Genomic DNA, 25293 nt, shown 5'->3' on the forward strand with positions numbered 1-25293 from the left:
TCTACTACCTTCTATTTAAGAATGCATACGCTCTGCTTTCTACTTTTGCTTTTAAGTTTTATACCAGCCTCCCACACATCCCCCAAACACATTTACACGTCATTCATCTAAGAGACCACGAGAGTCAATATATATAAAAAGAAATGGAGGTATAAGCCAGATCAGAGTATATTCTTCTAGAATCTAGAAAAATTACTTAGGAACTTAATTTAAATGAAAGCAGACATTTTTTTTCCATGCAAAACTCTATGATTTCACCATAAAAGAATGGAAGATTTTTTTAAACTGCTTTTTTACCTTATCCCCAATGTAGTCATGGAGCATTCGGATGACAGATGCACCTTTGCTATATGATATAGCGTCAAATATCTCATCGACTTCAGAAGGATGTCCCACACTGACCTGGCAGACAGTGTGATTCAGGGTTATAACAGGAAGCAGACAGCCTGTAATACTGAATTACATAAAAAGCTTTCTAGGAAAACCCTCCTAACTCATAAGATACTTTTCTGCCTTTAGCTCACTGATAAATGCATAATGATGATCCTTAAAAAGCATGTAGTAACTAATACTAAATAAAGTGGAATATATGACATGATCCCCATCGTCTCTGAGGGTCCTGGCTCCGCTTTGCTGGGAGGTAAATCACTATGGATCTATTTACTGGAAGACTGGAGAAGGAAGAAAGGAGAGATGAAAAACATTTTATTTCTTGCAGCTAATCGTAATGGCTTACAATTATATAGGATCCTCGTTAAATACATCAAAGTAGACTGTAAGTCTAGTTCTTTGGAAGCAAAATTAATTCATATAAACTAAGCTGAAATCAGTCAAGAGAAATAAAATATACATAAAAACAGATAATGACAACAAAAAAAATACATTCAGAATTTTCTTTGAAACAAACAATGGAATCAAAATGTTCCCTTATGCATACTGCCCAATAGGCATGGTTCTCCCATTCTATGCAATAAAAATGTACTTAGTGAATGTTTATGGGTACATAGCACTTACTTCTACAAAGATCAAACTTTTATACTGCTTACCTTAAAAAGAAACATAATTAGAACTTAACCTTGTGAGATTTTCAAGACTGAAAATATAAGCCATAAAAACAAGTGAACTGCTCATGTAATTTTCTTTTCAGAGTCCTAAGTATCTCCAAAACAAATTACTTATTTCATTAAATATGAGAGAAAGGCCGATGGTTGAAAAGTATGGCTCACTTCAATAGGATGGCTGTTATCTAGAGCGTCAAGTTCCTGGGCACGGGTGTAATCAGCAGAAACAAACTGAGTCCAGATATCATACTCTGGGAAGCAGTGGTCTACACACAGATATTCAATCCATGATGCAAAGCCTTCATTTAGCCAAAGATGAGTCCACCATTCCTAAAAACAAAAGAAAGAAATGTGTAAGGAAAACAAAATGCTTTTCATTCCACTAACTTGAAAAAGTCACATGTCTCTTCCACTATACTCTACAACTTACAACTTAATAAACCAAAATTCAGTGAAAAACATTTAGTAAGTCACATGTCTGAACAACAAAAAAAGTGTTTAAAAGAGATGCTAAGAAAGGCCTACTGGTGATATTGGCATTATGCCTGAGGGACATTTCAAAACATAGCTAAGTCACTTTTTATTACCAAAGGTAGAAAAGATGTAAGGAGAAAGGTGGGGTGGGGGGGGGGGGGTGCTTATATGGAAAAGGGGAAGAGAACAGATAAATGTAGGCAAGAGCCTAAATTGTCAGGTAGAAGTTAGTTTGATAAACCAGAAAGCTACCAGGACCAAACACAGAAAACTAGAAAGGATTTTTATAATGACTGAGAAAAGTTACTGTCAACTGACAAATTTTCTAGATAAACAGAAAAGCAGTACTGCTTATATAAATATTAGGTAAAATGAACAGAAATATCATGGCAGTAAGTAGTTCAGTAACGAATGTTGTTTTAAGTATTTACGGAATACAAAATTCTCACCTGTTAATAAGAATTAATAGTAGAGTGGACAAGGAATATAAAGTGAGTCACAGATAAAACCAACTTAAAAAAAAAAAACAACTTTTTAGAAAGAGATCTTAATCAAGTTTCATTAAAGCTGATTAAATCTCTTAAAAAAAGAAATCAATATAAGAATCCACGATAGAGATGCTAAAGGACGAATGCAATGGTGAAAAACAAAAAAGGCATTAAAATTCTGGAAAGATCAGATGTTTTCAATACTAGGTGATGAAAGGCTATTTGTCTAAGTGCTCTGTGCACTTATTTAACTAGTAGCTCCCACGAAGATAAGCTGGTACAGAGCTAGCTATTCACCAACCTATCATGAAGCCCTTACATTTCACTTAATGAAACAACTGACATCTAACAACTAGAACAGTTACTCAAATCCAGTAAAAAGTTGTTTAAAAGCAATATGAGAATGTGCACATATCCCCCCACTAAAATGTATTGCTGGTAGTTTACTAGCATACTTAATTCCACATGAAATTATATGTCAAAAATTTTTTTTTTACTCCTATGTAAAATTTTAAACATCCAAAGCAAAAGGAAATGGTTTAATCTCAAGGGCTGGCTTTCTTTAAAAACTCTCTCAGACATGTAATAGTTGTTAAATGCCGTACTTTCTTGCTTATTCCTGTGACATATGGACTCAACTAACATCCAAGTCAGGTTCTGCTCTTTGGCAACCTAAAATGCTATCAGGGAATCTGGCTGGCTCCAGAATCTCCAGTTCTTTCTTTGCAGAGGTACTTCCAGTTCACTCATTAAACCCTGTGCTCCCAAGCTCTAACATAGTTGGCTGCCATAGATAGCACTTACTTAGAGTAAGAGGGGAAAGGTCAAGACTTGAGGACAGAGATCATTCACTGTAAACATTATAATAAACAATAATCTCAATGGAACAGTTGGAAATTTTAATATACTTTATAGTTATTCCCTACTTTCTTTGCTTCCGTTTCTATTAAATTTCAATGTAATATTTTAGTCAATGAGACAACTGACCCCCAAAAGCATTTCAGCCTAATCAAAGATCATGTTGTTATTTATCAGGTTATTTTTCAGCTACTGGACTACATAATAAATATTCTCAAGAAACTAGTGTCAGGCTGGCATCTCACTGCACAGAATCTCTGTACCTAAAAGGAACCCCTGTCACCCAAATTAGTATGGCTTCCCATTTGTAGGCAAACCCTACAACAGTTTAGGAAGTGTTTTGTGTTGAATAAAGACTGTCCACGTGCTCCTGGTTAATACTGAGATTCTGATAAACACTTTTCAAAGTGGACCTTCTAAAATAAAGATTTTCTATGATTCATTTATTTTTTAGCACAGTGTTCCAGTCAAACCTGAAATACTATGTAGCCAAAATAATGTACAGCAGGATGAAGACAAATATATTTGAGCACTTAAAAATATTAAATACCATAGTAACAAGATTTCCAAACCATTGATGGGCGAGTTCATGTCCCACAACCAGAGCAACCCACTGGCGTGATGAAGAACAGGAGTTTTTTGGATCGATAAGCAATGCAGTCTCCCTGTGTTTAAAAAAAAATTTTTTTAAACAATAAAAGTATTGCAATAAAAGCAGGCATGCACAAGTGGGGGAGGGAGATTCAAATAATACTAAATAAGATGGTCAAGTTAGGCTTTAGAGATATCAAGAAAACATTTCCTCCGAGTATACAAAGGAGAAAAAGTTCTGGGAAGATTAAAAGCTATTCCAACAGAATTCATACAACAGAAGATCAAAGGTGTGACACAAGTTAAATCATCAGTTTGTAAATAGGACAGCTGCCTGAAATTCTTAAAGAATTTAGTCTGAGGGATTAGACTATTGTGCTAGACAGAGACAAGACAGTCCTTCCATTAAAAGAAGGGGACTGGCAAATTGGGAGAAGATGCATTCCACAGTCCGGAAAAGAACACTGAGCAGGCTGTCCAAAACTTAACTCATTGAAGCAGGCAGGGCAAAAACTTGTTTACAGACCCTGCTTTAAAAATTATACAACCCACATGTTTGTATTGTGGTGACAGACATGTAAAAACCTGGCCAGAAAATATTAAAGCAGAGAAGGTTCTTCAAGCTGGAAAAATAACTATGAAACTTCTGGGAGGAAGAGAAGGCACCGAAATGAGAAACTCAGCCAAAAATAGATCTAAAAATGTTACTAATGCCAGATGCTCACTTTAAAATCTTACAATCTCAGATAGTAGCACCAGAGGGTGTTCATGTGCATTCCTGAAATGTGCACAGAAGTGGGGGAGGTAGGAGAATTTACCGCAGATCATAAGGCAGAAGCTACTCAACCGCAAGTAGGTGTGAACCTCTTACGAAATCAGTGATTGAAAAGACAAGGCAGGGGAATGTGTCATTAACATACCTATAAGTAACAAGGCCCCAGTTCTCCATGGCACCTTCATAAAATAAATACAAACATTTATTGATATATGTACATAACTCTTCCTCAAAAATCACAAAATTCAAAAAAGTTATTACAATTCAGCAATAAAATGAAATTTACTTTACCAGCTGCAAAGTCTGCAATAGCAATGAGATCAATTTTAGGTAGAGGATAAGGAACATTGAAGTAGTCCTTATAAAAAGGCAGGGTTTTAGCAGCAACCTACAAAAGTATAAACAAAAGAACCACCTGATAAATATTTCATTGTAGTTCATATAGAAATCCACACAGGAATCCTGTTGCAAGCCAAAGCACCTCAAGTTACTAGAAACCAACCCTAGGGAGCCCTACCTCCGAAGACTACCTTAGCCCCAAGCTTTGTTAAGGTTGGCCATTTAAAACTTGGTATGAAAAATATATTACTTATTTTCCCACCCACTGTCTGGATAAATAAATTCCGCTCTAATATTCTCTTCATCATTATCTTGTAAAATGTTAATATAACACCAAGGTTGGTAGTTCCAAAATTCTCTTAAAAATAAAATCAACGTAGCACAACAAATTTCAGACTAAATTATAAATAATTGTACTAATAATTGATCAGAAATGTAAATTCCCCAACCTGGAGTTATGGACTGTTGGAACAATCCTCTTCAAGTACATTTACCTCTAACGCAAATTTTCCTTGCTCTGCTTTGCCAACAGGGGTGTAAACACGGACACACACACCATCTTTTGACCTTGTTTCTACAAAGTCATATTCACCCACAACAAATGCCACCAGATATGTAGACATGACAGGTGTGCGGGCAAACTTCACTTCCACTACATTTTCATCATCAGGGTACGGTTTCCGATCAATTACATTCTTTAAAAAAAAAAAAAAAAAGAAAGCAAGAAAGAGAAAAAGAAACAAAGAAAGAAGTAGAAAATTTAAACAGGTTTACATTAAATACCTTAGAGGAAATACTAGCCATAAACTGTGTTGCCTCTCCTTCCCCCTTTCCAGTACTGCTTACTTATCTATCCCAATTCAACCACTGCTTTCATGCTGTCAAAATCTCTCCCATTAAGAAGGATAGGAGCACCTGGGGGGCTCAGTCGGTTGCGTGTCAGACTTCGGCTCAGGTCATGATCTCGCAGTCCATGAGTTTGAGCCCCACGCTGGACTCTGGCTGACAGCTCAGAGCCTGGAGCCTGCAGCCTGCTTCAGATTCTGTGTCTCCCCCTCTCTCTGACCCTCACCTGCTTGCGCAGGAGCACGCACGCTCTCTCTCTCAAAGGTAAATAAACATTAAAAAAAAATTTTTTTTAAAGGATACATTAAGAGGTTGGGGGCTAAAGTGTTGAAACTACCAAGGATCTGTGAGAGAAAAGCAGCAACTTTTCCTGGATACCTATTATATGCCAGGCACTGGGATGTAAGACCTCAATGCTTTTCAAGTGAAAGAGGGATAGAAGGCAAATAACTATTAATGAAGTGTAATTGTGAAATCTACATTTCAAAGGGTACAGATTTCTAAATTTAGCGCATTCTCTATACCAAGGCTGGTTCTAAGCAAATTTGTGGAAGAATCTCCACTTTTATCTACAGAGTTCCTTGTTTCTCTTTTTTGTTACCCCTCTTTTTCCTATTCAGGCTTTCCATTTCTTCAAGATCTCTCTATTCTTTCTTCCAAGGAAGACTTACTCAAGAACAGACCTGATAATTTCATTCATACTAAACGGTAAAAGAATATCTCAGTTTAATGTATTATTCTCCTTTTAGGAATATTCGAGAAGAGAATGGCATTCTATCTATGGAATTCTCTCTACCGATAAAGGAGGCAAAAGCCAGTTATTTTCAGGTACAGTAGGCTTTTCCAGGTTCCCCAGATTCATATTATAGGCTATAGGGTACTCCCTGTCTTAATCAATATACTTCATGTGGTAAATGCCTACTCTATTTATGAAAGAGATCAATGACATCAGTGAAAAGAGCATATTCCAAGAGTACAATCAACCAAAAACCTCAATACACACTTCATTATATGGCTATATCTTTTGGCATTATTAACAAGAAAGCCAGATTTTTTTTTTCAGGTAATATTTATTAAACTCATCACTTATTTAGTTTTCCAAATTAAAGTTTATAAGGAATTTCTTCCATGAGGAGGGAAATTCCAAATAAGGCAGTTTAAAAAAAGAGGGCTTACTGGAAATAAGAAAACTAACATTTATGTTCCCATTCTGTATCAAGCATTGTGTGCTACGTGGTTTCATGCTATTCCGTCTAACCAGCAAACTACATATTCTAAACACTTATTCAAAATTTAAATATACTTACAAACACATACATACCATATTTGATAAAGCTACTCTGTCTTTAGGAACAACCAACGAGATATCAAAAGTTGCTTTGATGGCAGGCTCATCCCAGCAAGGGAAAGCCCTCCGAGCATCCGTAGCCTTAAGAAAAGAATATGAAATCTAAATATTACTGAATTAACCTAACCAACTATTTCATGAAGTAACTGCCATTGTCTTATTTCTATCATCCATTCCTTCACTTGTTTAAATGTTTACTTTCTACTCAGTGTCAGGCAACAAGCTAGGCAGTGACTACAGGGAGAACATAAGGCTTACTATCACTGCCCCATCAGCAACCCCAAACAAACAGAAACAAACAATAAACAATAATCCAGGAATTAGGTCTGCTACAGATCTTAACAGTCTATAGTATTAGACTATTTTAGAATATTTTTAACAAAACATTTCAACATTTCAAAAATTCAGTGTAAATGGCTTCAGCAGTAATGTTACAAAACACAGAGCATAGGAGAGTCAACAAGTACACAGTAAGGATTCAGAGCTGGGAACACAGGTTGCCTCTCTGGATTTATTAACCCCCCGCCCCGAATCTTCGATGTGCTTTGTTCTTCATCCGAAATGACAGCAACAGGAATAAAGACAGATGCCCTCATCAGTTCTAAACAGGTCGTTCGTTTAATGGTATTTCCATATACTACACATAAAACTGCCACCACTTGACCTACTTAAAGAGACCTCATTTTTTCCTTTAAAAATAAACAAAGAACAAATTAATTTGTTTTTTAAGAAAGGCACCTGGGTGGCTCAGTCAGTTGAGCATGTGACTCTTGATTTCAGCTCAGGTCATGATCTCACGGTTGTGAGAATGAGCCCCACGTTGGGTTCCACACTGAGCATGTAGCCTGCTTAAGATTCTTTCTCTCTCTCTCTCTCTCCCTCTGCCCCTCTCCCTCGCTTGTGCTCTCTAGCTCTCTCTCAAAAAAAAAAAAAAAAAAAAAAAAAAAAAAAGGAGCAAACTTGTTAAGCAAAATAACGTTTAGTGGTTCAGTTTTGAAAGAAACTTTAACAAAACAGAATGAAGTAAAAAAAAAAAAAAAAAAAAGAACCGATGACAAGATGCTATATCTTGAAAAGAAGGAACAAAATATGCAGAAGTAGAGGAAGCACATACTTTTGGAAAAAAGTTTCCCCAAGGAAAATGTTAGATGACTGGCTGCACTCTAAAAGAAGTTAAATAAATGATGAATTCATTCTACTTACTTATTTGAAAAGTAAACAGGGTATAAGGAAAGAAATGGTAGCACAGAAAACTTTTAGATTAGGAGCAGCAGCAGTAGGTAAATGAATTTATACTAGAAGAAATTAAATGAATTAACATGGATAAGATTTAAAAGTTTCTAAAAAAAAAACAAACCAGTTTCTCAAATATCTAAAAGACAAAGTGATGAAAGCTCTCAAAAATTCATTTGAGGGACAGACATTAGACATAAACCAATATGAAGGGAACAGAATAATCATGCAAATAATAGAACAGAACTTTGTCAGAATGTTTATACATCAAGATCGTAATATTTTAGAGAAGAATACCATACCTCAAACTGTGTGACAGCAGCATAACGCACCTCTCCAGAAGGGGTAGTATATTTACTTCTGTAGAAGCCTTTCATTTTGTCATTCAGCTCTCCAACAAAATCTATCTTTAAGGTTCCTGTACCTGTGATTGAAAATGAACGAAAACCACTTTAATATAGATATTAGTTCAAGTTATTAAAAATATGTCCTTAAGACACTAACTTAGTTGACCTGTTACAATGTTCAACTCATTCTTTCCTTTCTCAAACACTTCTCCCAGCAAAGGAGAGAATACAGTATTTACTAAAGGAAATGGCAGACTAATCCTAAAGTAAATCTTAACATTATGTTTAGGGTGACTGCTTATAAAGTTCTTTAACTGTATTGGGGCACCTGGGTGGCTCAGTCAGTTGACTGTCCAACTTCGGCTCAGGTCATGATCTCACAGTTTCTGAGTTCGAGCCCTGCGTCGGTCTGTGCTGACAGCTCAGAGCCTGGAACTTGCTTTGGATTCTGTGTCTCCTCCTCTCTCTGCCCCTCCCATGATCATGTTCTGTCTCTCTCTGTCTCTCAATAATAAATGTTAAAAAAAATTTTTTTAAGTTCTTTAACTGTATTAACTTCATCTCAAATCACCAATACATAAAGATAAAAACAGAAGAGGAAACGAACATTTGTTAATAAATGTATGACATGTTACTGTGCATGGTGCTTTAAAAATATTTAGAAACTTGAAAGTTGGTATAGTCTCCATTTTTTTCAGATGAGGAAACTGACTTCAATAACTTGCTTGAGGTCACACGATTAGTAAGCAGCAAGAATGAGATAAAAATTTAGGCCTGCTTAATCCAAAATTCATGTCCTTTGCCAATTATGCCATATAAATTGGTCCATTTAGATGAATTCATGCCAATTACTCTATCAGTAAGATAAGACCTTATCTGTTCAATCCAAATGGAACACTGATTCCCTACTTTTGTAAGGAACTATATATGGAAGATCAATGATTTGGCTAGCAAAGGGGCATAAAAACTCTTATAGTCACCTCAATCATTTGAAATGATAAAAGAAATACATTTAATCAAATAATTACTAAATGCAAATAAAAATGCAACTTGAATATATATTCTATTATTGTATAAGGGCAAACCAAATTAGACAAAATGGGAGTTTTTGTGAGTATATATACTTTCTTTCACAACAGAAAAATTATTATCTATAGTCATCTATGAAATTCAGATGCATGACAAAACAATAATCCCATTCTACATTTTACAAATTAAACCCCCCCAAAAAACCAACCAGAAAAATGTTGACTTTTACTTGATCCTTTTAAAAGTGCCTATTTATAACAAGAGCTAGAGCATGGGAATCTAACAAATCAAAGACATAGTATGATTATAAAGTAATTAGGCAATCATTCTAAAACATTTTATACCCTAATGTTTTAAACTGTCATTTTGGAATGCCACAGAGCAATGCCACTGACATTGTTTAAAATGTTCTTGACTCTATCTTTCTGACATATCCTTTCGGATGTTCTCAAAGTCAAATCTTCACCTTGCAAAATTCAACTTTTTTAAAAAGGTCCAAAAGTCACGAAGAGTCCAAGTCTACAGAATAAGTGAATGACAAACTGCGAACTGTTTCTGGACAAAACACTGTGGTCTATTAAGTATGTCAATTAAGTAATTAAACTGATTTCCTTACGTACCTCAAACTCATTCTGAAAGGAATTTCAAGTGAAAATTTCAGACCTTTGTGGCAAAGTCATCACTCAACAAAGTGCCATGTTCTATTTTTTTATTTTTTTTAAGTAAGCTCTGCACCCAACGCAGGGCCCGAACTCATGACCCCAAGATCAAGCGTCACACGCTCTCCTGATGAGCCAGCCAGGCACCCAAAAGTGCCACATTCTTAAAATAATCATGCTGGGAAAAAAACTGAAGTTTATTTAAATAAATGTTTGTGACTCTGATTTTTTAAAAATCAGACATTCTGTCTGAAGGGGACAATGAATACTTTCTTAAAGAGAATGACAGATTACTGGGACAGTAAATAAGAATACAATAAAAGAATGTGAAAGAATTCTAAATGAGTGATACCAAATGATATGTATATATAGTATTATATACTAAAGAATTTAATTATAGTATAAAATTTGTTTTCTTTAGGAATTCACTAATCTTTAAAAAAGCAGATATAGTCACATTAATAAAGTTTATAAGGAATATCTAATAGATTATAAAAACCCACTACCTTTAAAGGGAAGTTGTATGATGCAATGTTATGTTGCAATTCCCGTAAATGGAAACTGCCAGTCTGTTTTCACTAAGTCAACTGTTAAAATATCTTTTATGTAATTCATACTCCATGGAAAATCTACTTTTGCCTTTTCCTATTTGGAATACAAATGGATTTAAAACTCATAACTAAATAAGAAAGGCTGCTTACACTTTTACTCGGTTTTAAATCTCCAAGGCCATCAAACCATAACAAGATACTGATAGTGACCACTTCCAAAAAAGTGGCATACTAAACAAAATACAAAGTATTGGAAAAGGTTATTACCTGAAATTCAAACAAAACACAAGTTAAAGTTTTAAAAAATCATTAATAAATTTAAGTAGTGTCACATACAATACTAATTACAAAATGCTTACACTAATATAGAATTTTAGGGCAAAAACAGGAGAGAAAAGACTTCTTAATAAACGTCAACTTATCAAATTTACAGCATACTGAAGAACTGATTGCCAGACTGTCTAATTTTATACCTGTTTGTGTACAAAATTTACATTGTTCCTCACATTAGACACCTTATTTCAATATCCAGTGTATGCAATACTTATCTGCTTGGAATGGTAAACCTTTTAAAACATACAATAAATTCATTTATAAAGTAAACAACAGAAAAATTGCAACTTCTACCAAAAACTCTATTTGCTATCCTGCTTAGGATAGAACTGCTATAAAACCTCATGTAGACCTTGAAATACTTCAATAAAAATTTAATGAGCCTACTAAATGCTAAAAAATTAAAGACAGATTAATTTGTATGAAAAGAGAGTAAAGGTCTCTGCCTTCATGCCACCATTTCCTGTGAACCTGTTTTTCACTCTTCGAAATGTCAGTATCACCCGGTATTTCTCCAAATACACACACAATTAAGGGGAAAAGAAGGGTACAGAATATGATGCGTGGCATGCTAACCTTTATGGGTTTTTTTTAGGTTTGTTTGTTTATTTATTTATTTAGAGAAAGCCAACAAGGGAGGGGCAAAGAGGGAGAATCCCAAGAGGACTTCACCCTGTCAGCACAGAGCCGGATGCAGGGCTCAAACCCATAAATCATGAAATCATGACCCAAGCCGAAACCAAAAGTCGGACATTCAACCAACTGAGCCACCCAGGTGTCCCTAACGTCTGTGTTCTTAAACAGTATATACAGACATGTTTACAAAACTATGGAATAGTTTTGAAAGGATACATAGGAAACTGTTTGCTTTTGAGTAGAGCTGAGTTAGAAAGGACTAGAATGGCAAACACATTTCCACTATATATCGTATGAATTTTATTTTTATTATTTTTTAAACTTTTATGTTTTATTTATTATTTGAGAGAGAGAGAGAGAGAGAGAGAGAGAGAGCAAGCGAGCTTGCATGAGGGAGGGGTGGGAGGGGATTTTTCAGAGAATCTGAAGCACGCTCTGTGCTGACAGGCTGACCGCAGCAAGCCCAGTGCAGGACTCAAGATCATGAACCTGAGCAGAAGTCAGACACTCAACCGACTGAGCCATTCAGGTGCCCCTTTATTATTATTTTTTAATGTTTATTTATTTTGAGAGAGAGAGAGAGAGAAAGAGAGAGAGAGAGAAAGAGAGAGAGAGAGAAAGAGAGAGAGAGAGAAAGAGAGAGAGAGAGAGACAGAGAGAGAGAGAGAGAGAGAGACAGAGAGAGAGAGAGAGAGAGACAGAGACAGAGACAGGGAGAGAGACAATCCCAAGCAGGCTCAGAGCTGTCAGTGCAGAGCCCTATGCGGGACTCTATCTCATAAACGGGAGATTATGACCTGAGCAAAAATCAAGAGTCAGAAGCTTAACCGACTGAGCCAGCCAGGCACCCCAACTCTGTGATTTCTAAATACCTTGCTTATACAGCTATTTCTTCATTTTTCAATTTTACATATTATTTTCTTTTTACTATAGAAAGTAAAGTTTTAGTTAAATTACATCTCCCACTCCTTTATCTTTTACAAAGAGTTAATTTTTTTTTTATGACCATGCAAATCTGAAAATATCTTTATTTTACCGTCTTTAAATTCACAATTTGGCTAAGCACAGAATTAATTCTAGATTGAGGATCATATTCATTCATAATTTTGAAGGAATGGCTTCATTAGGGTCTAGTTTCCATTGTTCCTGATGGTCTACTACTATCCCTTTTTAAAAAAAAATTTTTCATTCATTCAAGTATAGTTGACACACAATGTTACATTAGTTTCAGGTATAAAACATAGTGATTTGGCAAGTCTATAAGCTTTGCAGTGCTCATCCAAGTGTAGCTACCACCTGTTACCATACAAGCTATTACAATCCCACTGACTATGTTTTTTATGCTGTACTTCTAATCCCCCCCAATTTATTCTATAAAGGGAAGCCTGTATCTCCCACTCCTTTTCACCCATTTTACCCACTCCCCAGTCTACTGTTATTTTGATTCCTGAACTTGGAAGGTAACCTGCTAGCATTCCCTCCTTCCTCCCAACCCTCTGACTTTGGGGAGAAACTCTTTGAGAGCCTCACTTTTATCCCTGGAAGTTCTAAGATTTGCAATGATACGGCATTTTTTACATTTATTAAGTTAGTCCCTCTCGGTGGTGTACCTTTTCAAAATGAAGATTCCAATCCCCTCAGTTCAAAGGAATTTTCTTGTTTGTGTCTTTAATAATTTTCTCTTCTCATTTTCTCTGTCCCCTCTTCTACTAGATGGATGTTGGTTCTGATAGAATGGTCCTCAAATCTTCTTCCCGTTTGTAAGATTCCTCTATTTCATTTTCCAAAACTTCTATTGAGTTTTTTCTTTTTTTTTTTTTTACGTTTTTATTTATTTATTTATTTTGAGAGAGAGGGCACAAATATGTGCGCGAGAGGGGGCAGAGAGAGAGGGGGAGAGAGAGAATCCCAAGCAGGCTCTGCACTGTCAGTGCCCAGCCCCACACAGGACTTGAACTCATGAACCATGAGATCATGACCGGAGCCGAAATCAAGAGTCAGACGCTTAACCGAATGAGCCATCCAGGCTCCCTAAGTTTTTTTTATTTCTACTGTATTATAATTTCCAAAGTTTTCTTGCTCTAATTCTGTTTGATAACATTCTGTCCTGTTCTTATTTGATGAATGTGCTATTAACAATATCTCTAAGGATATTCATTTGTTTTGTGGGTTTTTTTTGTGACTTTATTTTTGTCTTCTAGCAAGTTTCTATATTTCTATTATTGTCTGGTTTTTTACTCTTTCATAGAAGTTTAATCAAATATCTGGTAATTGTTGCCCCAGTGACTTTGGGCTTGGCCATGCTATTTGCTTCAACCAGTGAAATGAGAATGGACATCAAGTATACCACCATTCGTGCAGAAGCGTTAAATGTATCTTTATGGTTTGTTTCTGTCCCCATCCCTGAGCTGCAGAAGCTGTTTACTACAGGTCCTAGAAAGAGAAGAGTTGTGAGTTGAGTGGAGCTCTTAGGCAAAGGTGGAAAGAAGGCTGCAGCAGTCCTCAGGGCTGTGTGTAAGCAAGAATTCTCTGCTGTAAGCCACTGAGATTTATCATCCCATTTGTAGATGAAAATGTATGTATATACTTCTACACAGATGAAATATTTCTTTATTTTTTTTTTAATTTTTAAAAAATGTTTATTTATTCTTGAGACAGAGACAGAGCGTGAACAGGGGAGGGGCAGAGAGAGAGGGAGACACAGAATCTGAAACAGGCTCCAGGCTCTGAGCAGTCAGCACAGAGCCCAACGCAGGGCTCGAACCCACAAACTGTGAGATCATGACCTGAGCCGAAGTCAGACACTTAACTGACTGAGCCACCCAGGCGCCCCTAGATGAAATATCTCTTGAAGGATTCACCAGATGATGGAAGTGGAAGGGATCAGAGGAAGAGAAATCTCAATTTTTATGTTATATTATTCAGTATCTTTTAATACATGTTCATGGCAAAACATTTATTTTTATGATCATTTCATACAAGAAATCCTAGTTAGAAAAAGGCAAAATGAAAAGAGGACTGAAATAAAAAATAAAACTTCTCCGATTTAAAATTTTTCTAGGGGTGCCTGGATGGCTCAGTTGGTTAAGTGTCTGACTTCGGCTCAGGTCATGATCTCATGGTTTGTGGGTTCGAGCCCCACGTCGGGCTCTGTGCTGACAGCTCAGAGCCTGGAGCCTGCTTCGGAGGCTGTGTCTCCCTCTCTCTTCGCCCCTCCCCCACTTGTGCTCTATCTCTCTCAAAAATAAGTAAATGTAAAAAAAGGTTTTTTTATTTTTTCTAAAAATACTAGGCAATATATTATCAGTATAAAAACTATGGAAACTGGGGCACCTGGGTGGCTCAGTCAATTTAGCATCCGACTCCTGACTTCAGCTCAGGTCATGATCTCATAGTTCATGAGTTCAAGCCCCATGTCGGGCTCTGTGCTAACAGTGCAGAGCCCACTTGGAATTCTCTCTCTCTCCGCCCCTAACCTGCTCACAGTCTGTCTCTCAAAATAAATAAACATTTTTAAAAATTACGGAAACTAAAAAAAGGTATAAATAAGAATAAAAATAATCAGTATGTCAACAACCAGACATATCATTTTATTTGTACAATTTTAGGGATATGATTCATCACCCTGTATATGTAATTTTGTATTCTGCTTTTCGATTTTACACTATAACAAGCACATCACAGCATTAAGGATTCATAGCCTCACTTTTAATTGCTATATATATTCCACCATACTGATATGTCATAATTAGCTTAATTATTCCCTTACTGTTGGGTAAATATACTCATTCTTATTTTTTACTACCTTAAGTAATGTCTCAACAGACATTTCTAAGCATAAAGCATTTCTTGCATTTAGGATTTTTCTTTATATTCAGAACTGCTGAGTCAAAAGACATGAACATGTTTAGACATGTTTTTTTAAGTTTATTTTTTTCTGAGAGTGCAAGAGAGAGCACGACCAGGAAAAGAGCAGAGAGAGAAGGAGAGAGAGAGAATCCCAAGTAGGCTCCATACTGTCAGCACAGTGCCTGACAGGGGGCTTGATCTCACAGTTTGTGAAATCATGACCTGAGCCAAGATTAAAGAGTCAGAAGTTTAACCAACTGAGCCCCTGAGGCCCCCCAGGCTTTTGATACATATTGCCAGACTGCCTTCCAAATACACTGCATGGATTTGCACTCCCACCAGTAATATCAAAGTAGTCAAATCATTAAGCATCTTTTTTTTAACTTTAGCTTACATAACAGACAAAAACTGGTGTATCAGTAAATGCTGTTTTCATATTTCTCATTACTAGGAAGTCAAATGTCTTTTCACATGTTTTAGTCATTTGCATTTTCTTTATACAAATTACCTGTTGCTTTTTTTTTTTTTAACTTTTAATTCCAGTTAGTTAATGCACAGTGTTATATTAGTTTCAGATTTTTAATACAGTGATTCAATACTTCCATACAACTCTCGGTGCTCATCACAAGTGTACTTCACCTGCTGCTTTTCAAATTGATCATAAATCAAAGTCATATAGTGCTTTACCAATTGACTTGTATGTAATTTCTTATACTACATTAAGCTCAGTCTTCTTTTTTCTTTGTGTGTGTTTTTTTTTTTTAGTGTTTATTTATTTTTGAGAGAGACACAAAGAGACAGAGTGCTAGCGGGGAAGGGACAGAGAGAGAGAGGGAAACGCAGAATCTGAAGCAGGCTCCAGGCTCCGAGCTGTCAGCACAGAGCCCGACACAGGGCTTGAACTCACAAACCATGAGATCATGACCTGAGCCGAAGTTGGACGCTTAACCACTGAGCAATCCAGGCACCCCTTTCTTTGTGCTTTTATACCTAATAATAGTCTCATATCAACAAATATTTCCTTTCGTACGCTCACTTGCATAATATACATCAAAATCATCTGTGGGAAATTCGCCTCAGACATGTGGATTCAAGTATGGAAAAACAGAGCTGGGTAACTGTATTTTTTTAAAGGGTGAAACTAAAAAGGTGAAAAACAATGCATTATGTTCTAGGATAGGATGATCATTAGTTTTGGTCATCTTTTTTCCTGGTGGCCCAAAAGCTGTAATGAACCTCTTTCAAAAGCTTTGTCTTAATATTTAATCTGCTTAAAACGGTGAGGGGATTGAGGAGGGCACCTTTTGGGATGAGCACTGGGTGTTGTATGGAAACCAATTTGACAACAAACTTCATATATTGAGAAAAAAAAAAAAAAAACGGTGAGGGGAAAAAAAAGGCACACAACAAATTTCTTTGGAAGAAGTAAGATGTCACTATTCATCATGGGATCTTACAAAAGCCATGACTCTTACCTGTTTGGAGAGTGCTAGGAAAAGACAAGGTGACTTTTTCATCTTCATTCTGATAATTAAATCCTGTAGCATGTATTTCTGGAATGGAAATAAAAAACATTACTTCACGTATCTGACTGAACTAAGACAAATCTAGACTGCAACAATTAACTTTTTTAAGAGCAAAATCTCTACTAAAACTAAATATTCTTTTTTTTTTCTTTAAGTAGGCTTCACACTCAACGTGGGGTTTGAACTCACAACCTTGAAATCAAGAGTCACATGCTCTATCGACTGAGCCAGCCAGGTGTCCCTAAAACTAAATATTCTTAATTTAATAAATTAAATTAATAAATTAAGTTTGTAGTAACAAAAGTATCATTTCAAACTAACCTATTTTAGGCCACATCCTGAGTTAAAAAGGCTCATGAAAAACAATTATACATCTGTATTAATACACAAAACTTTCATAACATAAAGGAAATAGGGTTAATATAAATGTGAAAAGGTCTTCTACCAGATTCCCAGACATGCTTCATTCACATCTTTGTGTGACTAAGATATTTAAGTTTGCTTTTATTTATTGAGAGAGACTGAATGAGCGGGGGAGTGGCAGAGAGAGAGGGAGACAGAATCCCAAGCAGGCTCTGAGCTGTTAGCACAGAGCCTGATGCAGGGCTCGAACCCATGAACCATGAGATCATGACCCGAGCCGAAATCAAGAGTTGGATGTACAACCAACTGAGCCACCCAGGCATCCCTGGCTCAGACAAGATACTGCTTTCTATGTTGTAGTTTTACTCACGAACGTTCGAAAGATACAGCAAATTGCCAAGATTTCGGTGTTAAAATATATCAATGAAAGTTCTGTCCCCTAACCAAAGATAGGTAACAATTCCAACCAAAATACAGGTCATACTGGGGTGCCTGGGTGGCTCAGTCGGTTAAACATCCAGCTCTTGATTTCGGCTCAGGTCATCATCTCATGGTTTGTGGGTTCCAGCCCCACATTGTGCTCCATGCTGACAGTGCAGAGCCTGCTTGGGATTCTCTGTCTCCCTCTCTCTCTGTTCCTCCCCTGCTGGTTCTTGCTCTCTCAAAAATAAATAAAAAATTTAAAAAAATCAAATGTAAAATACAGGTCATACTTCCAATAAAATTCTTTGTTGTTGCATTTTACAGAAATACAGGTGAAAACAGATGCGTGGATTAAATTACAGCTTTGATTTACTCTCTACCAGTAGTAACAAAAGATTGCTTATTTGATACTTCAGAATGCTCAATTGACACTTGAGGGAAAAGAGCTAAGGTAGATCAACCACATCACATTCCCAACATCAGAAGTCAGCCAAAGAGGTAGCCTTAATAAGCACATGAATAGATGCTCAACATCCTTCAACGTCAGGGAAATGCAAAGCAAACCACAATGAAACACCACTTCACACCCACTAGGATGCCTAAAATCAAAAAGAGAGAAAATACTAAGTGTAAGGGAGGATGTAGAGAAATTAGAATCCTGGTACATTACTGGTGGGAATGTAAACCGGCGCGGCCACTTTGGAAAACAGCCCAGCAGTTCCTCAAATAATTATTAAATAGAATAACCATAAGACCCAGCTCCCACTTCTAGGTATATATCCAAGAGAAATAAAAACATATGTCTACACAAAAACTTATACGCAAATGTTTGTAGTAGCATTATTCACAATAGCCAAAAAGTGGAAACAACCCTAATGTCCATCAAATGATGAACAGATAAAATGTGGTATACAATGGAATACTGTTTGACAACAAAAAGAAATAAAGTGTTGATATATACTACAGTAAGGATAAACCTTGAAAAATATTGTATTAAGTGAAAGAAACCAGACACAAAAGGCCACATATTTATAAGAAGTGTTCAGAATAGGCAAATCTATATAGAGACAGAAAGTAGATTAGGGGTTGCCTAGGGCTGGGAGTTTGAGGAGAAAGGGAAAGTGACTGCTTACAGGTACGTTCTTAATGGGGTAATGAAAATGTTTAAAATTGATTCTGGTGATGGCTGTGCAATTCTGTGAGTATACTAAAAATTACTGAATTGTACACTTTAAATGAGTGAATTGTATGGTATGTGAATCCTATCTCAATAAAACTGTTATTAAAAGAGAGGGTAAAAAGACAGAGAGGTAGGCTTATCAGTCATGGACTTAAGTTTGATATGGGTAACAATGATTCAGATTTAATAACATTCTGTAAGCCAGGCCAGATGCCCACAATCCACTCCTTTTTATGAATCACCCTGATTGAATTTTCAATGTTTTTAATACTATTATGGTTCAAACATGTCTTTATAAAGCTAAATCTTCACAAAACCATTAAACTATAATTTCAGATTTTTGTTTAAAGTTTATTTATTTTCAGAGAGGAAGGGAACGCAGGGGTGGGGCAGAGAGAGAGAAGGAGAGATAGAATCCCAATAGGCTCCATGCTGTCAGCGCTGAGCCCCATGTGGCTCAATCCCATGAACTGTGAGATCATGACCTGAGGTGAAATCAAGAGTCAAGGCTCAACCAACTGAGCCACGCAGATGCCCTACAATTTCAGATTTTAAAAGAACTTTAATCAAATATTTGTTTTAAAGATGAAGAAAATGATACATAAAAGTTAATGATTTGCCTAAGGTCACATAGTTGGACTAGAACTCAGTTCCCTTCCTACTGCCAAAATTGTTTCTACCGTCATAAACTAGCTCCTAAATTTGAAAAGAACTCATGACTTGGCATATATACAATACTGATGAAATCTTCACTGAAATGACTTGCTGGCAAAAACTCGAGATTTGCTCTAACTTGATTCCTATATATAGAATCATACTTAGCCTAGAGGAAAACCAAGAATCACCTTAATGCTTAAGAATGTACCCCTCTGGGGGTGCATGGATGGCTCAGTCATTGAGCATCGGATTCTTGATTTCAGCTCAGGTCATGATCTCATGGTTCATGGGATCAAGCCCCACAGTGGGCTTCGTGCTGACCGTGCAGAGCCTGCTTGGGATTCTCTCTCTCCTTACCTCTCAGACTCTCTCCTGCTCACTCTTTCTTTCTCTCTCAAAATAAATGAACTTAAAAAAAAAAAAAAAAAAAAAGAGTCACATGATCCACCAACTGAACGAGCTAGGTGCCCCAAGAATAGCAGTTTTTAAATTGAAACAAGTTTTGTGGGGCACCTGGGTGGCTCAGTTGGTTAAGTGTCCTACCTTGACTGAGGTCACGATCTCGAAGTTCATAGGTTCACGCCCCATGTCAGGCTCTGTGCTGACAGCTCAGAGCCAGGAGCCTGCTTCGGATTCTATGCTTCCCTCTCTCTCTCTCTGCCCCTCACTCTTTCTCACTCACTCTTTCTCTTTCAAAAAATTAATAAACATTAAAAAATTAAAAAACAACAATCAAGTTTTGTATTGCCGTATTCCATTCTAATACAGGCTTTCAAGTGTACATAGCAACTATATTACATGTGTAAAAAAAAAGAATAAACCCTCCTCTAAAATTCTCTTAGAAAAAAAAGGGTAGTATGGGGTGCCTGTATGGGGTGGCTCAGTCCGTTGAGCATTGGACTTCTGCTCAGGGTCATGATCTCTCAGTTCATGTTCAGCCCCATGTTGGGCTCTGAGCTAACAGCTCAGAGCCTGAAGCCTCCTTCAGATTCTGTGTCTCTCTCTCTGCCTCTCCCCAGCTCATGCTCTGTCTCTCAAAAAAATAAATAAATAAAGGTTAGAAAAAAGAGTAGTAATCATATATTTGAATTCTTAAAAAGTCTCTTGTATTATGGGACACTCTTCCAGTCAGTCAGTCGAATTGGGGGAAGGGGGCTGTGGTTTTTCTTTTTGAATACTTGTTGTAACAGTGTCCTTCTAGTGGCTGAGGCAGTTTCATTTTCTTTAGACATCATTAGGCGCTGAAGCTCTCACAGGACAACTTTGATGCTATATGAATTCTGCCATTTTGCTAACATTGATATGTCTCTTGGGTCCACCACTCCATTAGAACTCTTAACTCCATATTAATTTTTATTACAAATCTTACAAATGGGGGTACTCCTGGGTATTTATATTCACATTTAATTTTAAGACTGTATATTTGATTTTCATAAATTGTCCAAGGCCATAATGGCTGCAATCTTATGTCACTAATACTAATTCTTTTTTCTTTTCTATTTTAAGTAGGCTTCAGGCCCAGTGCAGAGCCCAATGCAGGGCTCGAACTCACGACCCTGAGATTAAGACCTGAGCTGAGATCAAGAGTCAGATGCTTTACTGACTGGGCCACCCAGGCACCCCTAATATCTTTTTTTAATAAGCGCATACCACTATGAGGGAGCCTACCGTTATCATTAAAGCCAATCTGTATTATCAGTGGATAACACAATCGGTAATTATAAGGTAACTCCTGCTTTACTTAATAAAATCTAGATGAGTTTTTCTTAATTGAAAATTTGCTAAATATGTTCATATATGCTAACAATCCTATATCTCAATTTAACCTTTTTTTTTTTTTTTTTTTTTTTTCAACGTTTTTTATTTATTTTTGGGACAGAGAGAGACAGAGCATGAATGGGGGAGGGGCAGAGAGAGAGGGAGACACAGAATCGGAAACAGGCTCCAGGCTCCGAGCCATCAGCCCAGAGCCTGACGCGGGGCTCGAACTCACGGACCGCGAGATCGTGACCTGGCTGAAGTCGGACGCTTAACCGACTGCGCCACCCAGGCGCCCCTCTCAATTTAACCTTTTATTCAACCAGTACTATGCTACATAAATAATAGATATAAAAAATAAAGAATATATAAAATAGCTTCCTTCCTTTGTGAGCCACAGGCTTCCTGTAGGTCTCACTGATTCTCTGATCTCTTGCATTCACAATGTGAACATAAAACATTATTTACATACTGAAGTATCTCATATTTTTCTTGACTTTAAAAAATATTAGTAGTCATAAAAATCAAATCTATTTTTACTCAACACCCCAAAAGCAAATAATCTAATATAAAAATGGGCAGAAGAAAAAGAGGTTAGAGTGGGAGAGAGCCAAAGCATAAGAGACTCTTAAAAACTGAGAACAAACTGAGGGTTGATGGGGGGTGGGAGGGAGGGGAGGGTAGGTGATGGGCATTGAAGAGGGCATCTTTTGGGATGAGCACTGGGTGTTGTATGGAAACCAATTTGACAATAAATTTCATATATTGAAAAAAAATGGGCAGAAGACATGAATAGACATTTCTCCAAAGACATACAGATGGCCAACAGTCAGATGAAAAGATGCTTAACATCACTTGTCATTGGGGAAATGTAAATCCAAACTACCACGAGCTATCACCTCACACTGGTCAGAATGGCTAAAATCAAAAACACAAGACACAAGTATTGGCAAGGATCTGGAGAAAAAGGGACCCTCGTGTACTGCTGGTGGGAATGCAAACTGGTTCAGCCACTGTTGAAGACAGTAAGGAAGTTCCTCAAAAAGTTGAAAATATACCATATGATCCAGGAATCGCACTACTGGATATTTACCCAAAAAGTACAAAAACACTAACTCAAAGGGATACGCGCACCCCTATGTTTATCGCAGCATTATTTACAATAGCCAAATTATGGAAGTAACCTACATGTCCACTGATAGATAAATGGATAGAGATGTGGAATATATACATACAATGGATTATTATTCAGCCATAAAAAAGAATGAAATCTTGTCATTTGCAACAGTATGGATGGTGCTAGAGGGTATAATACTAAGGGAAATAAGGCAGTCACAGAAAGACAAATATGATTTCACTCATATGTGGAATTTAAGAAACAAAACAAATGAACAAAGAAAAAAAAAAAGAGACAAAGAGAAACCAAGAAACTGACTCTTAACGACAGAGAACAAACTGAACAAACCAGAGGGGAGGTGGGTGAGGGGGATGGGTGAAACAGGTGATGGGAGATTAAAGAGTACACTTATCAGGATGAACACCGAGTAGTGTACAGAATTGTTGAATCACTATACTGTACACCTAAAACTAACATAATACTGTATGTTAACTATACCGGAATTAAACAAAATTAAATTAAAAAATAAAAAATCAAGTCTATTTTAACATAGTACTAACCTCACAAAAGGTTGACCAAAATCTTAATCAACAGATACTAGAAGTATCAATTACATGAACTAGCAAATGGAGCACTACAAAGCAGTGGGGAAAGGATAATGTTCTAGTAAGTAGTACTGAGGCACAATTCCCTTTGGGGGTTAGAAACCAAGCTGGACCTGGACTCGTACCATACCTTAAGAAGTACATTATGTAAATCAAAACAAAGCTTTTCAAAGGTAATATGGATGGGGGCACCTGGGTGGCTCGGTCCACTGACCATCCGACTCTTGGTTTTGGCTCAGGTCATGAGCCAAACTCCCCCCCGCCCTCAGTTTGTGTGATTGAGCCCCATGGGGCTCTGCGCTGACAGCAGAGCTTGCGATTCTGTCTCCTCATCTCTCTGCCCCTCCCCTGCTCATGCTCATGCTCTCACTCTCTCTAAAAATAAATAAGTAAACTTAAAAAAAAAAAAGATAATAGGGGCACCTAGGTGGCTCAGTTGGTTAAGTATCCGACTCTTGGTTTTGGATCAGGTTATGATCTCAGTTTGTGGGTTCAAGACCTGCATCCAGCTCTGCACTGTCAGTGCAGAGCCTGCTTGGGATTTGCTCTCTCTCCCTCTCTCTGCACCTCCCCTGCTCGCTTGCGTGCTCTCAAAATAAATAAATATTTTTTTTAAAAAGGTAATATGGATGATATCTTCATGATATTAGAATCGAAAAAGGTTTTGTTTTGTTTTGTTTTGTTTTTTTAAGACAAAAAGCAACAGTCACAAAGAAAAAGAAAAGGGGAGGTGGGTGGTGACTGACTGGCTCAGTCAGTAGAGCATGCGACTCTTGATCTCAGGATTGTGAGTTCGAGCCCCACACTGGGTGTACAGATTATTTAAAAATAAAATCTTTAAAAAATTTTTTAAAAAGAAAAAAATGATAAATTGTATTTCTCATGAAATAAGAATTTCTGTACATTAAGAGGCACGATTAAGAAAGTTAAGATGCAGGGGCATCTGGGTGGCTCAGTCAGTTAAGTACCTGACTCTTGATTTTGGCTCAGGTTATGATTACACGGTTCATGAGTTCAAACCCCACATTGGGCTCTGCACTGACAGCATGGAGCTTGTTTGGGATTCACTCTCTCCCTCTCTCTCTGCCCCTCCCCTGCTCTCTCTCTCTTTCAAAAAAAAAAAAAATTAAAAAAATTAAACTTAAGATGCAGAAGATATTTGTGACACATAAGTGGCAAAGAACTTACATCCAGAACATAAAAAGAACTCCTTTAAATTCCAAGAAAAAGACAGAGAACTCAGAATAAAAATAGGCAAAATACTTTGACACAATAAAGGAAATATGTATGCCCAATATATATACAATAAGGTAACCAACTTCATTAAAATCAGGAAATGAAAATTAAATCCTCAGTCAGATACCATTACATACCTACCAGATTAGCTAACAGCAAGAAGTCTAAAAACACCAAGTGTTAATTAGAATGTGAGGCAGCTGGGGTGCCTGGCTGGCCGAATAGAAGAGCATGGAGCAGTGAATTCGTGAGGGTCATGAGTTCTAGCTCCACGTTATATGTAGAGATTACTTAACTAAATAAACTTGGAAAAAAAAAAAAAAAAAAAGACCAAAGACTGTGGAGCAGCTGGAACTCACTCTTGGAGGTAATGTAACTGACATACCTTGAAAATAATTACACCCTATAGCACAGAAACTCCACTCCAAGCATATACTTGATGGCAAAGTATGCCTATGTGCACCAGGCTGAACATTAAGAAAATACATAGCAGGGCATCTGGGTGGCTCAGTCGGTTAAATGTCCGACTTCAGCTCAGGTCATGATCGATTTGAGTTCGAACCCCACATCCATTTCTGCACTGACAGCGTGGAGCCTGCTTCAGATCTTCTCTCTCCCTCTCTCTCTCTGTCCCTCCCCAGCTTGCTCTCTAAAATAAATAAACCTTTAAAAAAAAAAAAAAAAAGTATGTAGCCGCATTGTTCCCAATAGCCTCAAACTAAAACAATCCAGACGTCCATCAATGTCCACCAATGGAAGAAAGGATAACTATATTTTGGTATGTTTCTATAATGGAATGCAGGGTAGTGACAAAAAAGAATAAACTCCATGGGAATGCAAGCTGGTGCAGCCACTCTGGAAAACAGTATGGAGGTTCCTCAAAAAACTAAAAATAGAACTACCCTACGACCCAGCAATTGCACTACTAGGCATTTATCCACGGGATATAGGTGTGCTGTTTCGAAGGGACACATGCACCCCCATGTTTATAGCAGCACTATCAACAATAGC

The 25293-nt window shown here is 37.0% G+C and overlaps 1 protein-coding gene and 1 pseudogene across 1 annotated transcript in view; both read right to left on the bottom strand.

The window, feature by feature from the left end:
- The window catches only part of NPEPPS (aminopeptidase puromycin sensitive), a 94010-nt gene that overhangs the window by 23937 nt on the left and 44780 nt on the right, over nucleotides 1-25293 (bottom strand). Inside the window, exons 3-11 of the mRNA XM_078437239.2 lie at nucleotides 16893-16970; nucleotides 8316-8437; nucleotides 6754-6861; nucleotides 5081-5281; nucleotides 4539-4635; nucleotides 4393-4426; nucleotides 3432-3546; nucleotides 1227-1391; nucleotides 298-402 (exon numbers count right to left, since the gene is read on the bottom strand). Of these exons, the coding sequence (XP_078293365.2) occupies nucleotides 298-402; nucleotides 1227-1391; nucleotides 3432-3546; nucleotides 4393-4426; nucleotides 4539-4635; nucleotides 5081-5281; nucleotides 6754-6861; nucleotides 8316-8437; nucleotides 16893-16970 (1025 nt within the window). The remainder of the gene's footprint in view (nucleotides 1-297; nucleotides 403-1226; nucleotides 1392-3431; nucleotides 3547-4392; nucleotides 4427-4538; nucleotides 4636-5080; nucleotides 5282-6753; nucleotides 6862-8315; nucleotides 8438-16892; nucleotides 16971-25293) is intronic.
- On the bottom strand, nucleotides 20044-23190 carry LOC132687050 (ubiquitin-conjugating enzyme E2 variant 1 pseudogene; annotated as a pseudogene).

The sequence above is a fragment of the Panthera onca genome, chromosome E1 (assembly GCF_046562875.1).
Source record: "Panthera onca isolate mPanOnc1 chromosome E1, mPanOnc1 haplotype 2, whole genome shotgun sequence".
Taxonomy (NCBI): domain Eukaryota; kingdom Metazoa; phylum Chordata; class Mammalia; order Carnivora; family Felidae; genus Panthera; species Panthera onca.